We start from the raw sequence: 15687 nt of genomic DNA, 5'->3' as shown, positions 1-15687 counted from the left end.
TGGCTGCCGGCCCTGCTCCTGCCACTCGGATTGCCCAGGGAAGAGCTCCCCGGGTCCGGGTTGTCCCGGCGTCCCGTGGCAGCCACAAGAGCACCACGGTCCGGGGGCCTGAAACAATAGAACCGATGGCCAGAAGTCAGAGATCAAGGTGGCCACAAGGCCACGCTCCGTCTGAAGGCTCCAGGGCGGATCGAGTCCAGCCCCCCTCGGAAGCTTCTGGCGGCTGTCAGCAGCCCTGGGGGCTCCCGGCCGGTCCGTGCGTTACTGCAGTCTCGGCCTTCAGACGGCCTTCTCCCTGCGCGTGCCTCTGTGCCCAGATGTCCCTTTCTTAAAGGACACCTGTCCTCTTGGATTAGGGCCCACTGCCCCAGTGTGGCCACACGTGGAGTCATGACACCTGGGATGACCCTCCTTCCAAAGGAAGTCACGTGCACAGTCCTGGGGCTTAGGACTTCCCCTTCTCACTTTTGGGGGACATAATTCAACCCACACAACGGCACAAGGGGGGATACTCCTGATTTTGGAGCACATGGGAAGAAGCCTCCCGCCCGGGAGCCCACAAGGCAAACCGTGACCCACCGGCGCCCGTCTAGCCCAGTGGGCAGAGCCGAGGCGTGGCGGGTGCCTGGGCCCAGCCGAGGGTTGAAGCGCTCTCCCTCGCCGCCCAAAAAGTCCATTTTTGGAGCTCACGGTGCCGTGATGCAAAGAGAAGCCTTCCCGGTGCCCTAACTGCTTCTAGAGGCGATGTTCTCGGCAGACAGTGTTCGCAGCATCGCACGGAGGTGAGAGACGGGTAGGTGTGACTCTTCAGTCACAGACCGACGGGGTAAAACTCTCAAACGTTGCTGACACATTTAGGAAAAAGAAACCGGGTGGCCTGGGCCCGGGTCTAACCCACAGCCAGGCCCCCTGCCCTGGGCCCTTCTGAGCCCCACACAAACGGCCCTTCCCTTTGCTTTACGGAGACGCGAACTCAGACGGCAAACAGGAGGCCGCCTGCGCCCCCCGTCTCTGTTGTGTGCAAGGTTCCGTTTTAACCACGCAGGGATGCCGTGCAGCATGTTAGCGTCCCCGGGACCAGGCTCCTCCACACAGGGCTTCGCCTGGACTGGGGCAGACGGGCACCCCACACAGCTCTGGCTCCTGGCTATCAGCCCAGCTAGGCGGCGGTCGGCCTCCCTGGGGGGACAGATGTCTGCCCCGTGCCCGCACAGATGGCTGACGAGCCTGAAGGGCGGCCCCACGATCGCCCCCCACGAGCACCACCCAGCTGGGCCTCCGCGCCAGGGGCCCTCCGGCTCTGGGAGCGGCAGCGGAGGGGGGTCGCGGGCAGGCTCTGGGACGCCCCCGGACCAGGCCGCGCGCTTCCGAGACACACGCCTTGGGTTTCCCCGGGTCCAGTTTTCTGCCTGGCTGGGCACAGAGCGGAGCTTGCCACTTCACCCCGGGCGGGGGCAGGGCTCCCCAGGGCTCCGGGGGCTCCGGTCTCCACTTCCATCCCAAACAAATGGCCTTGTCCACTGGACGAGCCACGGGGCGGGGCGCTGGGAGCCCAGGAAATGAAAGCAAAAATGAGGCCCAAATAGAATGAAAAGAAAAGGCACCATGCCAGGGGCTCTGTCGCTGGAGGAGGCTGGTTCCCGTGGCAACAGGGCATAGAGGGAGCAGGTGGGCCGCCTGGCCGAGGTGGGGGAGGGTGGCAGGAGGTGCCGGGCACCCAGCAGACGCTCCCGACACCGGGATTTTCAAGGAAGCAGCTGGATTCCTGCAGCCCAACCATCTTGCTTTGTGCAAGCTTCCCCACCCCCCCAGAAAATACGGCCTGCGTACACGGCGCACGTGGGGATGTCTGCACGGAAGAGGCTGAGCGCAGGGAGGACAGGGCGATGCTGTGGTCTCCGTTCTCAAGGGCACAGAGCAAGCTCGTCACTGCTCAGAAACGTGCGGGGGCGACTTCTCATTTATAGGGCGGCAGTGGGAGACACCTGCCTGGTTGGTGCCTTTTAGCGGTTCATGGGTTACTCTTTCGCTGAATCTGTGTTAAAATCCCCTCCCCACACGAAGTCCGATGAGTTTTGTAAGCATCGCGTTGAGGGAAAGAATAGCAGGACCCCCAGAAAATTGTACTGAAGGCTCCTTTATCAGAAAGGACACGAGGTATTACTCTGAGTTTGCAAGTAGCAGACCCCCCAGGTAAAACCCCCAGACTGTACGGATGCGGGGGCAAACCCCACCTGAGATCTGGATGCCGAGCTGCCCAGGTGTGCTTCTGTGTGTAGAGACCTCCTTTTGAAAAGAAATACCGTGTTGTAATCTTTTTTTCACTTACTACACTGAAAGCAATAAATGGATCAAATTTGAACCAACATCCAGTTCATACGTTTTCCAGGAGGCCACAATGCACACTCATCTCAGCCCACAAAATGTGTTCTCTTCTCCTCGAAACTTGGTAGATTTTTTTTTTTTTGCATTACCTTTCAGCCCATACTGTATGCAACATTTCTTTTTCCCCTTTCCCCAAAAACCTTCTTACTTCACATAATACTCATCAATATCTTAACACATAACAGTCCGTCTTGTTGATGTACCGTGATGGTTTAAATTATTTCCGACTCAGCAACATTGAGGTGGCTTCTGGTTTATTGTGTTTTTACAACAGATGACGTTGCAGTGAATACCTTCGTGCACAGAGTGGTTTGCTCACATCTAGTTCTTTTCTTAAAATATATTCCCCAGCGTAGACGCACAGGCTTAAAGGATAGGAATGTCTCATGGCTCTTACTATGCGGTATTAAAGTGCTCTCCCAGGAGACAGGACGTGATCTACAAAGTGTGTAACGTCTGAGGATAAGGGAGTATGTTCCCTTCCAGGAAGGGAGGGTCCCTGGGTGGGGAGGGGGCCACATCCAGCCCCGGGTACCACCGGGCTCAGCACACTGTCCCCTGATGCTGGATGGTGGCTTCCCTCCAGAGCACGCCTGGCTGGATTTGTTCTGTCCTTACGGCGGGGAGGGGGTACCTCGATACTTAGAAGTGAAGGAAAACAGAGTCAGGAGCCCGATAGCAAATTAATCTCTAAAGGTAGGTACGGGGGGGAAACTGGAAACTAAAAGTCTGTGATGGGGACTCGATTGGCAGCTCGGCACCCCCCCAGAGGCACCCCAGAAGGACGTGTCTTTGACACCGAGCTCTGGGGAGCAACAAGCAGAGGGTTTGCCGTGAGCAAGGTGAAAAAAACAAGTAGCAAAAGAGTAAGTTTGAGACAGTTCCATTTTTGTTAAAAATCCAAGGCACTGTCCCTGTGTGTCCGTGCCTAGGAAAATTCTGGAAGGATACCCCAAACTTAACAGAAGGTATTTCCAGGGTGTGAGAGATTGAAAGGAAAGAAGTAGGTAACGTGGGGGCTTGCTTTTAAAAAGAAACAAAAAAAACTTTGCCTACTTTCTCCTTGTTTGAATTTTTTAAAATAAAAATGTTTTTACTTGCATCATCAAAAGATTTTTTAGGAATTTGCCTAAAATGAAGGTGACGTGTTTTTGGAGAGCTGCAACATCCCAGGTCCAGGCGGGGTCCCTGGTGGGTTAGCAATGAGAGGTCACTGGCTTGCTGACTTAACAAATAAGACCAAGGAGTGTGTGGGGTCTGGGTTTGGCTGGGGCTTCTTTGGTGTCACTCTGAGGAGGGGCCCCGGCAGACCCTTCGTCCGAAGCGGCCATCCCAGAGTTAATCCTGACTGTCTTCCTGCAGGACCAGCTGTCCCTGTAAGTACAGTTTTGTGGATAACAGCAAGAAACTGACACCTCGGCGTGATGTCCCCACGTATCCCAAGGTGAGAGGAAATTCGGGCTCTGAAGAAATGGCAGGTGTGTGCTCCTGGCCGGGCCCCCCACCCTCAGCCACCCCGACTTCCTGGCCAGGCCCCCCTCTGTCCGCACGTTTGCAAATGCAGCTTCCACCCTGGCCCTGGGCTGTGTGACCCCCGCTTGCCATTCTCAGGCCCAGTACTTTTTCTCTTCACCGTGTCCTAGCCGCGGGGGCCCCCAGGCCGGCAGGTCACAGCCCCTCCCCGCTGTCCGCCCCTCACCCATTCGGTGAGGGTGTTCACACTCAGACGTTACTGTAAGGAGCTTCCATTTCTGAAATCACCTAAAATCTGCCTCACTGGATCTCCTGTCCTGAACAGTGTGTAGCTATCACGAGAAATTTTGCTTTTCCGCCTCGAGAGGTTTCTCCGTTGCAAGAGCCCAGGCCCTAGTGGAGGCCCCAGTGACCGGGGAGTTGGGGGGGGGTGGGCTTCAAACCACCACGGAGAAGGGTCTTGTGATGTCAGTCATCGTCTCGGCCAGGCCTTCAGCTGAGTCAGCGAGACCCTGGCCTGGCAGACTGTCCACACACGCTTCCGCTAAGAGTCAGGCTTCCATGTGCTGGCACAGGGACAGGCCTCCCGGGCCCGGCGTGGGGCAGACCCCCCCAACTGCCCACGGTCCTCGTGGGGACAAAGAGCCTCCCAGAGCCGCCCTGTGAGGGGTTCCCCCCACCCACTTCCAAATATGTGCGACATATTGTCCGAGGTCTTCAGATGGACACTAGGGCCTCTTCCCACAAGAAAACATGACCCGCATCTCCCGATCCTGCCCCAGGGGCCCACAAGGCCCAGCCAACGGCCAAAATGAAAGGTGTCCGTCCTCCATAGCAATCCTTATAAGAAACCAAACAGGGGCCCCCGGGTGGCTCGGACAGTTAGGCTTCCGACTTGGTTTTGGCTCAGGTCATGGTCTCAGGGTCCTGGGATCGAGCCCCATGTCGGGGTCTGCACTCAGCGGGGAGCCTGCTTGAGATTCGCTCTCCCTCTTCTCCTCCCCCTGCTCTCTCTAAATAATAATAATAATGAATGAATGAATGAATAAATAAATAAATGAAAAACCAAGCAAACCAAAAGACCTCGGGGAAGATTACATCTAATCCCCGAACACCATGACGGTCTCATGTCTAAGATCACAGCCTATTTCCCACGACAGTTTGACCCGAACTCTGGCAGTCCCCATCTGCATCCCCCAGCAAGCTGCCCTGCGTTAGCCTACAGCCAAAGAAAGAAACTCCGGATAGCTTCTTAGCCAGTATTGAATCTGTGCCAAGTTAGTTCTTTATCCTTGACTTCACTCTGTTGTTTTTTTGCATCGGGTTTACGAAGAGGTAACTTACCCGCAGTCAAGCTTGCCTCCTGCAGGTGCAGCACGCTGTGACTTCGGAGAGACTTAGGGAACCTCTGCACAATCGAATGTGGAACATCTCCCCCCACAGCCCTCCTGGTGCCCCCGCCCTGCCTCTGGCAGCCACAGATGGGATGTCTGTCCCTGGAGGCTGGCCCTCCGCAGAATCCTTGTAGAGGGTGGCCTTGGAGTCCGTGCCCAGGCGTTCTTGACCAGGGAACAGGAGGACGTGGAGCAAACGTCCCCATCCATGCAAGCTCCCCAGCCTTTGTCTTAGCCCAGAGCCTAACCAACCCCTGTCCTTTCCAGTACCTGCTCTCCCCAGAGACCATCGACGCTCTCCGGAAGCCCACCTTCGACGTCTGGCTCTGGGAGCCCAACGAGGTGAGCGAGGGGCCCCCGGTGCCAGCGTCACGGGTACCTGCCAGGGTCCCCCATGGCTTCGCCTGCTCTCTGGCCTTGATTCTCCAGGTTTTCCCTCAGTCTGACTCTGGGTGGGTTCAGGGGGGCCCGGACGCAGGGTTCAGAAAGGGGCGTGTCAGAGCAGAGGCGCAGGTGGTCAAGTGCAGGAAAGCTGGCCCCCCAAACCCCACACACCCTCCTGGGCCGCCGCACCCCCCGAGGGGAAACCTGGGAGGCGCCTCCTCAGGAGAGGGGCCAAGGGAAGACAGCTGTGTCTCAGCCAGAGGAGGCAGGACTGGGGGTGCAGGACTCCTGCAGCAAGACCGTTCTTCCAATTTCCCCTTTTGCTGAGAAAACACTAACATGGAGATTTTTGTTTATTCGGCCGAATCTAATAATATCAGTTGTACCCCTCCGTGTCGGAACCCCGAGAAAACAAAAGTCCCTAAGGACATGAGGCCCACCAAATCTACGACTTCTCCAGCTTTCTGGTAACACAGACACGCAGAAAGGCCGCCCCCCTGCAAGCTCGCCGCAGGGTGCAGGAAAGGGGAGATCCGCACCCTGAGCGGGCACCATCTCGGTCGCCAGGGCCGGGGTCTCGGAAGTGCCCGGCTCTCGTGCTTTCGTTCCGGCACAAGACTGCCGCCCTGCCCACCCCACCTCTGCCCAACTGTGTGCTGGCCCGTGTCCCAGGGATCGTCCCATCACAAACCCTGGACCGGACGTCACATGGAGCCACCCAGGAGCACGCAGGATTGGAGCGTGGGTTTAGATGGGCAAGAGGCCACGGCAGAAGCCACCGTGCCCGGGGGAAATGGGAGGCAGCATGGCTAGGAGAAACGGGGCTCAGGTCCTTGAAGACAGGTGTGAGGACCAGGGTCTGGGCTTAGGACCTGGGCTGGGCAAGGCTTGTGCACAGGTGAGTGGGCACACCGGGATGGCTCGGCACGCACAGATTCCTGCTTCTGGCGGGTGGGCAGACACCGCTTCTGGAAATCGCTCCGGCTTCCGCACACCGGCAGTGAGAGCAGAGCCAGGTCCCCAGTGGCAAAGCGCCTGCCTGGAAATGGGCACTCGCTGCCCGCTCTGTCTCCATCTCCCACGGAATCCCGCTGGGGCCGGAGAGGCTGAAGGATTCACACACCCAGGAGAGGAAGGCCGCCTGCCCACGGCGTCAGGGCCGGGGTGAAGCCTGCAGGTGGGCCCGGCCTCCGGGTGGGCTTCCTCCAGCGCATCTCAGTGGCCGGGGCAGACTGCTCAGCGGTTCCAGGGTTTCCAGAGATGTTCTGCCAACATGCAGCCAGGAACCAGAGATGCCCAAAGACAGGAGCCCTAGCCTCTGGCCAATCTGGGGGTGCCATGGATTTGGGACTGTGGGCGGTGAAGGCCCCCCAAAACTGCATCTGGCCGCCCACGAAGCAGCTCACGCCCTGGAATGTCGGGGCCCCATTGGGGGATCACGCCTCTTCCTTCGCATGGGGTATCTCTGTGCCCAGCACCCCCTGCCCCAGCAGGGTCCTCCGGCTCAGAGAGCAGACGGAGGCAATGTCTTCACGTGTTCTTGTTCCCCGCTAGCTGACGTGCCAGAGCTCTTCCCGGCACGGCCACCTCCCTGGAGCGCGGGGCTTACGGGCCGTGGGGCCCCGGCTCTCTGGCGAGCGCCCGCAGCCACTTCCACGTGGCCACCCGGCCCGGACCGCCCAGCATCCGGGGCTGCCAGCGTGGGAACGGATGCACGACGCGTCCCTCCCACTCCAGAGCTGCCGCACACGTCACAGAAGTGGGGCCAGATGGTCTCGTCTGCCCATCACCTCCCGCTGTGGACTCCCGATCTCACCACCACCGTCACGGGTCATGGGGATTGCTGGAGCTGTGCGTGCGTGCGGAGGGGAGCGGAGGGGGCTGCAGGCCTCTGGCCCCAGTGCCGGCATCCAGGACGGTGGGCGCCAGCACCCCAAGCCGCACGCCAGGGCCCTGGACTCGTCCCCAGAGCCTGGCACCCTGCACATAATGCAGTCTGCGTCCGTCCCGTCCCCTCGAGGAGGACAGTCCATCTGTGACACTGCGGATTCCCACGTGCCCACTGAATTCTTGGCGATGCCACGGGTCTCGGCTCCGTGGCCTTCCTTCCACAGCCGTCTTGTGGACGCTCCAGGCACAGGGCTGGACGTGCAGAGCCCATGCTCCCCGTGTTCCAAGCTCTCCCAGTGCCGTGTAACGAGGAAGACGGGTCTCCGGTGGCGTGCCCTGTAGCTGTCAGCTCGGGCAGCCGTAACATGCGCTGCAGGCCAAGAAGGCGTCCGCTCACACCTGGAGGTCCGAGATCAGGCGTCGGCAGGGCGGGTGTCTCCCAGGCCCCTCTCCCTGGCGTGTAGACACCGCCTTCCGGGTCCTCACGTGGTCGCCTCTGTGTGCATGTCAGTTCTGGTGTCCTCTCCTCATGGGGACACTGGTGCTAGTGGACCAGGGCCACCCCGGTGACCTCATTTAACCTCAATGAGTGTTTAAAGGCCCTCTGTCCACACAGTCATGTCGGGGGTTAGAGCTTCAACACACTGATTTGGGGGCCACAGTTCAGTCCATAACACACCTTTTTGGGAAGAGAAGGTCACACAGTGACCAGAGGCAGCCCGGAAGCGTGACCGCTCGGGCCCCGGGTAGCTGGCGCCTGGGACGAGGCAGGGCTCAGGTGTGTGGCCCCGGAGCCGGGGAGCGAGGGCGGGTGTCACGCCCCGTGCCACCAGGTGATGCCTAAGGGTCCCCGCCTCATGGATCTCCCGTCTCCCTGGGCACTGCATGCAAGACCTGCTTCCCAGAAAGCAGAGCCTGTGTTCTCAGACTCTCACTTTTTAATAATCAGTCTTTCTTCCCAGGCTTAATTAGCTCCAGAGCTCTGAGCTGTATTTAAATAGATCACAACAATGACAATCAATCATCTTCGGGACTGAAAACAAAAGCTATTTTAACCTGAGCGAGATTCCCGTAGGAGACAGCTCAGTGACGGGAATGCGGCTTACCTTCCAGACCCCACAACGAGCGCCCTACAGTGTGTCTGGTCCCTGCGGGCCGCACAAGGGTGCACGAAGCGTGCTGGGGACACAGGCCGTCGAGTCTCAGCGAGCACAGGGCGTCTGTGTCTGCAAAGGCATCAGCTCTCGGGCGCGCGTCCCATGGAACCGTGTCCCCAGCACCTCAGCCTGGCTTCTTGTGTGTCCAAGTTCAGAGTCACTTCGGACGTGGTCGTTTGGGGGCGCCCCCTCTCACCCAGTCGGTCCCTTCTCGCATGGAACTCCCTTAACTTCTCAGCCCAGCTGCTCTTTCAAGCCCCCACATCCCTGCTAGGAGTCCCGAGACACCCCCCCCCCCCAGTCAACATGGCTTTGCTATCAGGGCCCCCGGGAGCAGAGGGCTCACCCTCTAGGGACCGGTGGGCCCTGCAGGCATCTCCCGGGATGCGGGAGGGGCAGCTCCGTCAGGCGGCTGGGCTGGCCGGCCCCGCCACTGACCACCCTTCTGTTCCTGTGTCCGCAGATGCTGAGCTGCTTAGAGCACATGTACCATGACCTGGGCCTGGTCAGAGATTTCTCCATCAACCCCATCACACTCAGGAGATGGCTGGTAAGTGCAGGCCGCCCCCGTCCCCCTCGAACACCGTGTCATCCAGTTACTAGTGAACAGACCAGCCGGGCCCCTTCCTGGTGGCGTCCTACAGACGGAGGTGACCTTCCCATGAGTGTTCTGTGAGGACGTGCAGCCTGTCTCTGTCCGTCTCCCACCAAAACACTCAGCACCGCTAAGCTCCTGCTCTGGTGCTCGAGAAAATAGGAAGAACCAAGGAGGGGGCAGTGAAGTGAGTGTGCAGGTGCGTGCACGTTTATGGGGGGTGTCGGCCTGAGTGCTGTGTGCGTGTGTGCATGAATGTTAGTGTGTGGAGGTGGGAGTGTGTGAATGCGTGCGGGTGGGCGTGAGTGTGCATGTGTGGAGGGGGTATGAGTATGTGAGTGTGTGTTCAGCAATTACTTTAAACAAAATGTTGCTCAGAACTAAGTGTGAAAAGCATAGATGTTAAATATTAAAATATGAAAAGGTGTGATGAGGACCGGGACCCAGAGCCACTCCGATAGCCCCCCAGCCCTCCCTGCAGCTTCACGTCCCTGCGTGGCTCCTCAGAGCCCCTCCGGGGACACCTCAGTCCATGAGCCCAGGTGAAAGCCTACTGCCCACCTGCCCTCCGGCCACAGAGTGGCCAGTGGGACGTCCTCAGGTCCCCTGGCCGCCTCGCCCGTACCTCCAGCCCAGGAAGGCAGCTGGCCTCTGGGTCAGCCGAGGGTGATGCAGAGTGCATCCGAAAAACTGGCAGTCAGGTGGCAAAATGGGAAGGAGCTGCCCGGGGTCGCTTGGAGGAGAGGGTGGGCAGCAGACGTGGGCAGCTGGGACCCTCCGTCTCTCGCAGCTCTGCGTGCACGACAACTACAGGAACAACCCTTTCCACAACTTCCGGCACTGCTTCTGCGTGACCCAGATGATGTACAGCATGATCTGGGTCTGCAGGCTCCAGGTGGGTCTCGGGGGGCTCCTGCTGGGGGTGGCAGCACCTCGCTCGGGACGCAGCCCCCACCCGGGGTACAGGCTCCCCCACCCCCCTAGGGAAGCCACCCCAGCCCACCGTGTCCCCCGCCCTCCTGGCCCCACCCCTGGGCCAGCTGCTGAGGGGCTTCATCCTACCCATGTCACTCCTCTCCCACCCCATTCCAGCCCCCTCCTCACCCCCTCCCACCCTCTCTCTGATCCAGGAGAAATTTTCCCAAATGGATATCTTGATTCTAATGACGGCAGCCATCTGCCATGATTTGGATCATCCGGGGTACAACAACACGTATGTACATGATTTTTCTTTTTCCTTTTAAAAGGCTCTCTGGTTATCAGAGTGACCTTTTCAGTTTAACACGCAGACTAGTTCCAAGTTGGGGCTGTCGGCAAAGGCCTCACCAGCCCCCAGCTCACCTCCGTAGGACACAGCTCCCACTCTGGGACTTGGTCCAGGGCCTCGGGCCACCCGGGGCAGAAGCTTCCGGCTTGCCGAGCCCCGAGGGGCTGCCACACTCCTTTGCGGTCCTGGTGATGCCAGTCCTCCCCTCCGCCTGAAGCAGGGCATCATGCCCGCACATGATGCCCCATTCTCCGGATCCCTCTCCCCAGCCTATTTCCAACAGGACCGAGGCAGAGAGGGAGTGCAGATGGGCAGCGGGTGGGAGGGGTCCACAGCGGGCCGTGGGGGCCAGGCTTCACGGGAACAGTGATTCAGTCCCACTTCTGGGGGGACAAGGGCACAGAGTCCACCCTGCGTAACTGCCGGGTCCCAGCCATGTGGTACTGGTTTGCATCCCTGGTGATGCACCTGTCCTAGCAGGTGTATTCGTGTGGTCCGACGTGGCCGAGAACTCACCATCACATTTGACAGCAGGCCTCCGTGGTGGGGACGCCCGGGCTCCTCCAAGGAGGCGGGCACTGTGAGCATCCACCCCCTGCTTTCACACTCAAGATCATGTGCGAGGTACAGTCCAGCCAAGGGGTCGAAGCCACAGCTGTAACATGAAAACACACCCTGGTGCCCCCCCAAACGCCTGCCCTCTGCGCATACCGATGACGTGTCGAGGGGCCAACACGGAAGGCCTGATCGCCTCCGGGCACCGTCACTGGGCGCAGAGGAGGGGTCTTGGGGGCGTCTACCTGGTAGGGTTACAGGAAAGACCTTGAGAGCATCGAGCGAAAGGGGCAGCAGAGAGTCAGGAGAGCCCAGAGGAGCGCGTCCCTGGTACCGCAGAGGGCCACGGCTCGCCTCCTGGCCTCTGCTGGCACCGCTGCATCCCCGCGGGTGCCCGAGGCTCCGTGTGCTCTCCCCTTCGACGCCAGGTACCAGATCAACGCCCGCACGGAGCTGGCCGTCCGGTACAACGACATCTCGCCCCTGGAGAACCACCACTGCGCCGTGGCCTTTCAGATTCTCGCCCAGCCCGAGTGCAACATCTTTGCCAACGTGCAGCTGGACGAGTTCAAGCAGATCAGACAGGTATGCAGGGGCAAGGGCCCTCCGACTGCAGAGTCAGGGGACGGTGAGCACAACCCCGGGGCGGAACCCCCTTGCTCCAGTGGCTGAGGCCCCCACGCGCTCCCGGCCCCACCCCTCCCCCACCAAGGCCAGTGCACCCCAGGGAGACGCGAGCCCTCAGCACGGATACACGGGACCCCGCCAACCTGCATTTCACATCCCTCATTTGACCGAATCCTTTGAGATTCGTCCTTTCTCCAGCCTGCAGCCTGGGAGAGTGAGGGTTCCAGAGGTTGGGTCACTCATCAGAGGTCCACAGTGAGTTCGTGCAGGCCCTGGACAGACCCACCTGCTGCGTCCAACCTGGCAGAAACCTGACTGCTTCCCGAACCCCCACCTCAACTTAGTCAGCCCCACCACCCACTTCAAATAAGGGACGCTGGGGAGGAGGGGACAGTGCCCTCCTGTCCTGAGACCCACAGCTTCCCACTCGCTGCAAGTAACACCCCCTTCCACGCAGGGGGTCCCTGCTGAGCACAGCTCCGTGCACCCCCTCTGATGTTTCCAGGGGAGGGAAGAGACCGGAAGGACCTCTTAGAGGAGTATGTGGGTTGAATGGACCCCCTTTGCCAAAGAAATTGTATGTTCCCTTCCTGACCCCCGGAACCTGTGAATGTGACTCGACTTGGGAAGAGTCTTTGCTGGTAGTTAAGCTAGATCTCTGGAGATTAGCTTGGATTACCCAGGTGGGCCCTAAATCCAATGACAAGTGTCCTCAGAAGAGACAGAAGGGGAGACATACATGGAAGAAAAAGCCGCATAAAGTGGAGGCAGAGGCTGGAGTGACATGGACCCAAGTCAGGGAGCGCCTGGGGCCACCAGGAGCAGGAAAAGTCGGGAAGGACGTTTTCCCAGAGCCTTGGGACTTCTGGCCTCCGGACTGTGAGAGGGGGCCTTTCTGCTGGTCCCTGTCACCCAGCTAGTGGCGCCACAAGCCGGGGGCCACGTTCGTGTGGAGGAGCCACGCTCTGCCGTCCCATGGATGACAACCTCACCCGCTCGATGCCTCGGGGTCTGGCTTCAGGGTGCACCTGATAGAGACACGGGGATCCAGGCCCTCCCTCCCGGAGGTCTGAGAAGCTTCCCTCTGTCAGAGAGCCCCGTAAACTGTTGTCACCCACCAGCCACGCTTCCAGGAAGCTCAGAGCTCTGGGTGGTGCCAAAAGTCTGTCACCAGCAAGTCACTGATTCCCGGCACAGCTGTGTCCCCTTTATCTGTGGGCTTTCCCGCTCTCTCCCCTGCTCTGGAGCGCCCGGCCAGGATGAGCCAAGGTGCATCTTTCTCAAGTGGGAAAGGGGCAGGTCATGGAGAGGCCCCGACGGCGGCCTGGTGAGGAGCTCCTGCAGGGCCACAGCAGCCGGTCCCCCTCGTGCGTGACCCACCCTCACCCGCCCCCCGGGAGCGGTCAGAGCAGGACCCTCCCACCAGGGGGACACAGGAGGCTTGTCCTGCCTCAAACACGTGACTAACGTGAAAATGAGACTTTCTGGGCATAAAACCAGTTGTCCCAATTTTTTTTTTAAAGATTTTATTTACTTATTTGGAGATAGAAACCGTGAGCTGGGGGAGGAGCAGAGGGAGAGGGAGAAGCAGACTCTGCACCGAGCGTGGGGCCCGACGTGGGGCTCGATCCCAGGACCCCGAGATCACGACCTGCGCCGAAGGCAGACACTTCACTGACTGAGCCACCCAGGCGCCCTAGTTGTCCCAATTTTTAATAATATTTTAGGGATGAATCCTCACAGGAGTGGCCCCTTCACTAGTAACACAATGAAATCTTTAAGAGAAATCACAGAATTCAAAATGCCAGGGATGTTCCCCTCCCCCAAAATACATCTGAGATGATCCGTCTCCACTGATTTCGGTTCCATCCCGGATGCTGTAGTTCTGTGTTTTGGGGAAAGCACAGCACTCTGTGCAGCACAGAGCTGTGTCCTTATACATGTTTTTGGGGTGCACAGACGGTCACGGCTTCAAATCACGTTACTTCTACTAAACCAATATTTGGTTAACAAGGTAATAATTCTATTTTAAAAATCACTGCATTCTTGGGGCGTCCGGGTGGCTCAGTCGGTTGAGCGTCCGACTCTTGATCTCAGCTCAGGTCTTGATCTCAGGGTCATGAGTTCAAGCCCCGCATTGGGCTCCACACTGAGCGTGGAGCCTACTTAAAAAAAAAAATTTTTTTTTAATCATTGCATCCTCATTTACAAACGTGTTAGCAGAACGATGCTGTCAAATATAACCTGACTTTGATCGCTCCTAAGCACTAAAGGCACAGATTAGATAACAGGGAAAAGTCTCCTGGAAAATCGGTTAGTGACCTCCAGCGACGTGATGTGAAAGGAATAGCTATATACCCGGACTCCTGGATTGAGGGGAAGCGTCTGTCCTTGGCTGAGACGAGCCGTCACAGGGAAGCATGGTGCTGAGCCTGCCACCTGCAAGCGAATGAGCCTGGCGGGCCTGGGGGGGCTGCCTCCTCCTGGACTCGGCATTCGGGGCTCACCTGCAACGCACGCGTGGGTTTGAATCCCCAGCCTCCACCCGCCAGCCGCGGCCTGGGAGGCTCCCCAACCTCCTCAAGGCTCCGCTTCTGCATCTTGAAAATGAGGACACTGATTCTCAGAGACACACATCGAGTTGGCACGAGGACCAAGTGGGACACTGCGCGGAGGGCTCGGCAGGCAGTCGGGGCTCACAGAGTGATGCTGGGACGGTACCCGGGGTTAACATTTTGCTTTCACTTTTCAGGGGATGATCACATTAATTTTAGCCACTGACATGGCAAGACATGCAGAAATTATGGATTCTTTCAAAGAAACAATGGAGAATTTTGACTACAGCAATGAGGAGCACATGACCCTTGTAAGTAGCTTGTTTCAGCTCGTTCGGAGGCCGGTGCGTGTGTCCCACCCTCCAGCCCAGACTGGAAACCGAGAAACCCCAACCCTTGCCCGGCCTTGGAGCAAGGCATGATTGAAGTGGGCGCACAATCACAGCGCTTACCTGAAAAGCCCCCAGCGAGCCCATGTCCCGGGTAGAGGCGGCTTTTCTGATTCCTGCATCTCATTCTGACTTGAAGGTGGTGAGTGGGTGAAGGCAGTCCATCTTGCTCTGGTTTCCTGAGAACAAAGCTGGTCTTCCCGTGAAGGCATGGCCCCAGAAAACACCCTGCGTACCAGTTTCTGGGCGGGCAAGTCGGACCCGCAGGGCCCCTTCCCGGCTCACCCCTCCATGAGCAGGGGCCGGGCATCCAGAGAAGGGGAGCGGATCTCTCCAGTGAGGAGAGCCCACCTGGGTCTGCCCCGTGCCTGCCCTTTTAGGAGAAAAACACATGGAAATGTCCTTCCCAGTCTTCAGGGAAGGGGTGATGCTGAGCCTAGTCTGGGTGGGAGGCCTTTCTGGCATTCTCTCTCTTTTAAAACTGATGGTCCCTTTCCATCCCTAGAACCTGATTAACAAGGACAGCCCTGTGAGATCTGGCTGACCTTCTGTCCATCCCGTCCCCAAACCTGAATTACAGCTAACACACAAAGTGTGCAGGGAAGGACCTAGCATTTTCCATAAGTAAAGAGCAGGAGAAAATGTCCCCGTGAGCCTCCCGAGGCATCCCTTCATGGGGCTGAACACGGGGAGATGCGGTCACGTTGGAGGGATGGCTTTGCTCCTGAAACACCAGCGGGGTGTGGGGATGCCGCCTGCCCTCCACAGCAGGGCCAGGAGGAAGAACGAGTAGGCTGAGCCCCTTCGGAGCCTCCATGTGCCCTCTGACACGTAAGGAAAGGCCCTCACGGGCAGGAGGCCAGAAGTCTTGCTGCCAGGTGTCGAGCGGTCAGGACGATGAGGAGTGACCATCACACCTCTACTCCCTCACTCCAACTGTTCGAGCAAGGGAGGGCCCTCCGCCCCCACACAGAGCGAGGGTCCATGGCCTGCGGCACAGACCAGGGGATCGTGCC

General features: G+C 58.8%; 1 protein-coding gene across 8 annotated transcripts in view; it reads left to right on the top strand.

Annotated features, from left to right (window-relative positions):
* PDE9A (phosphodiesterase 9A) overlaps nt 1–15687 on the top strand; it is a 90708-nt gene that overhangs the window by 68687 nt on the left and 6334 nt on the right. For all 8 annotated transcript variants that reach the window (XM_078070283.1, XM_078070237.1, XM_036094384.2 and 5 more), the window contains 7 exons: nt 3748–3829; nt 5520–5594; nt 9147–9233; nt 10069–10173; nt 10409–10491; nt 11529–11685; nt 14480–14593. In XM_078070283.1, the coding sequence (XP_077926409.1) occupies nt 3748–3829; nt 5520–5594; nt 9147–9233; nt 10069–10173; nt 10409–10491; nt 11529–11685; nt 14480–14593 (703 nt within the window). The remainder of the gene's footprint in view (nt 1–3747; nt 3830–5519; nt 5595–9146; nt 9234–10068; nt 10174–10408; nt 10492–11528; nt 11686–14479; nt 14594–15687) is intronic.

Source organism: Halichoerus grypus, chromosome 1 (assembly GCF_964656455.1).
Source record: "Halichoerus grypus chromosome 1, mHalGry1.hap1.1, whole genome shotgun sequence".
NCBI lineage: Eukaryota > Metazoa > Chordata > Mammalia > Carnivora > Phocidae > Halichoerus > Halichoerus grypus.
This window is presented reverse-complemented; position numbering and strand designations above follow the sequence as displayed.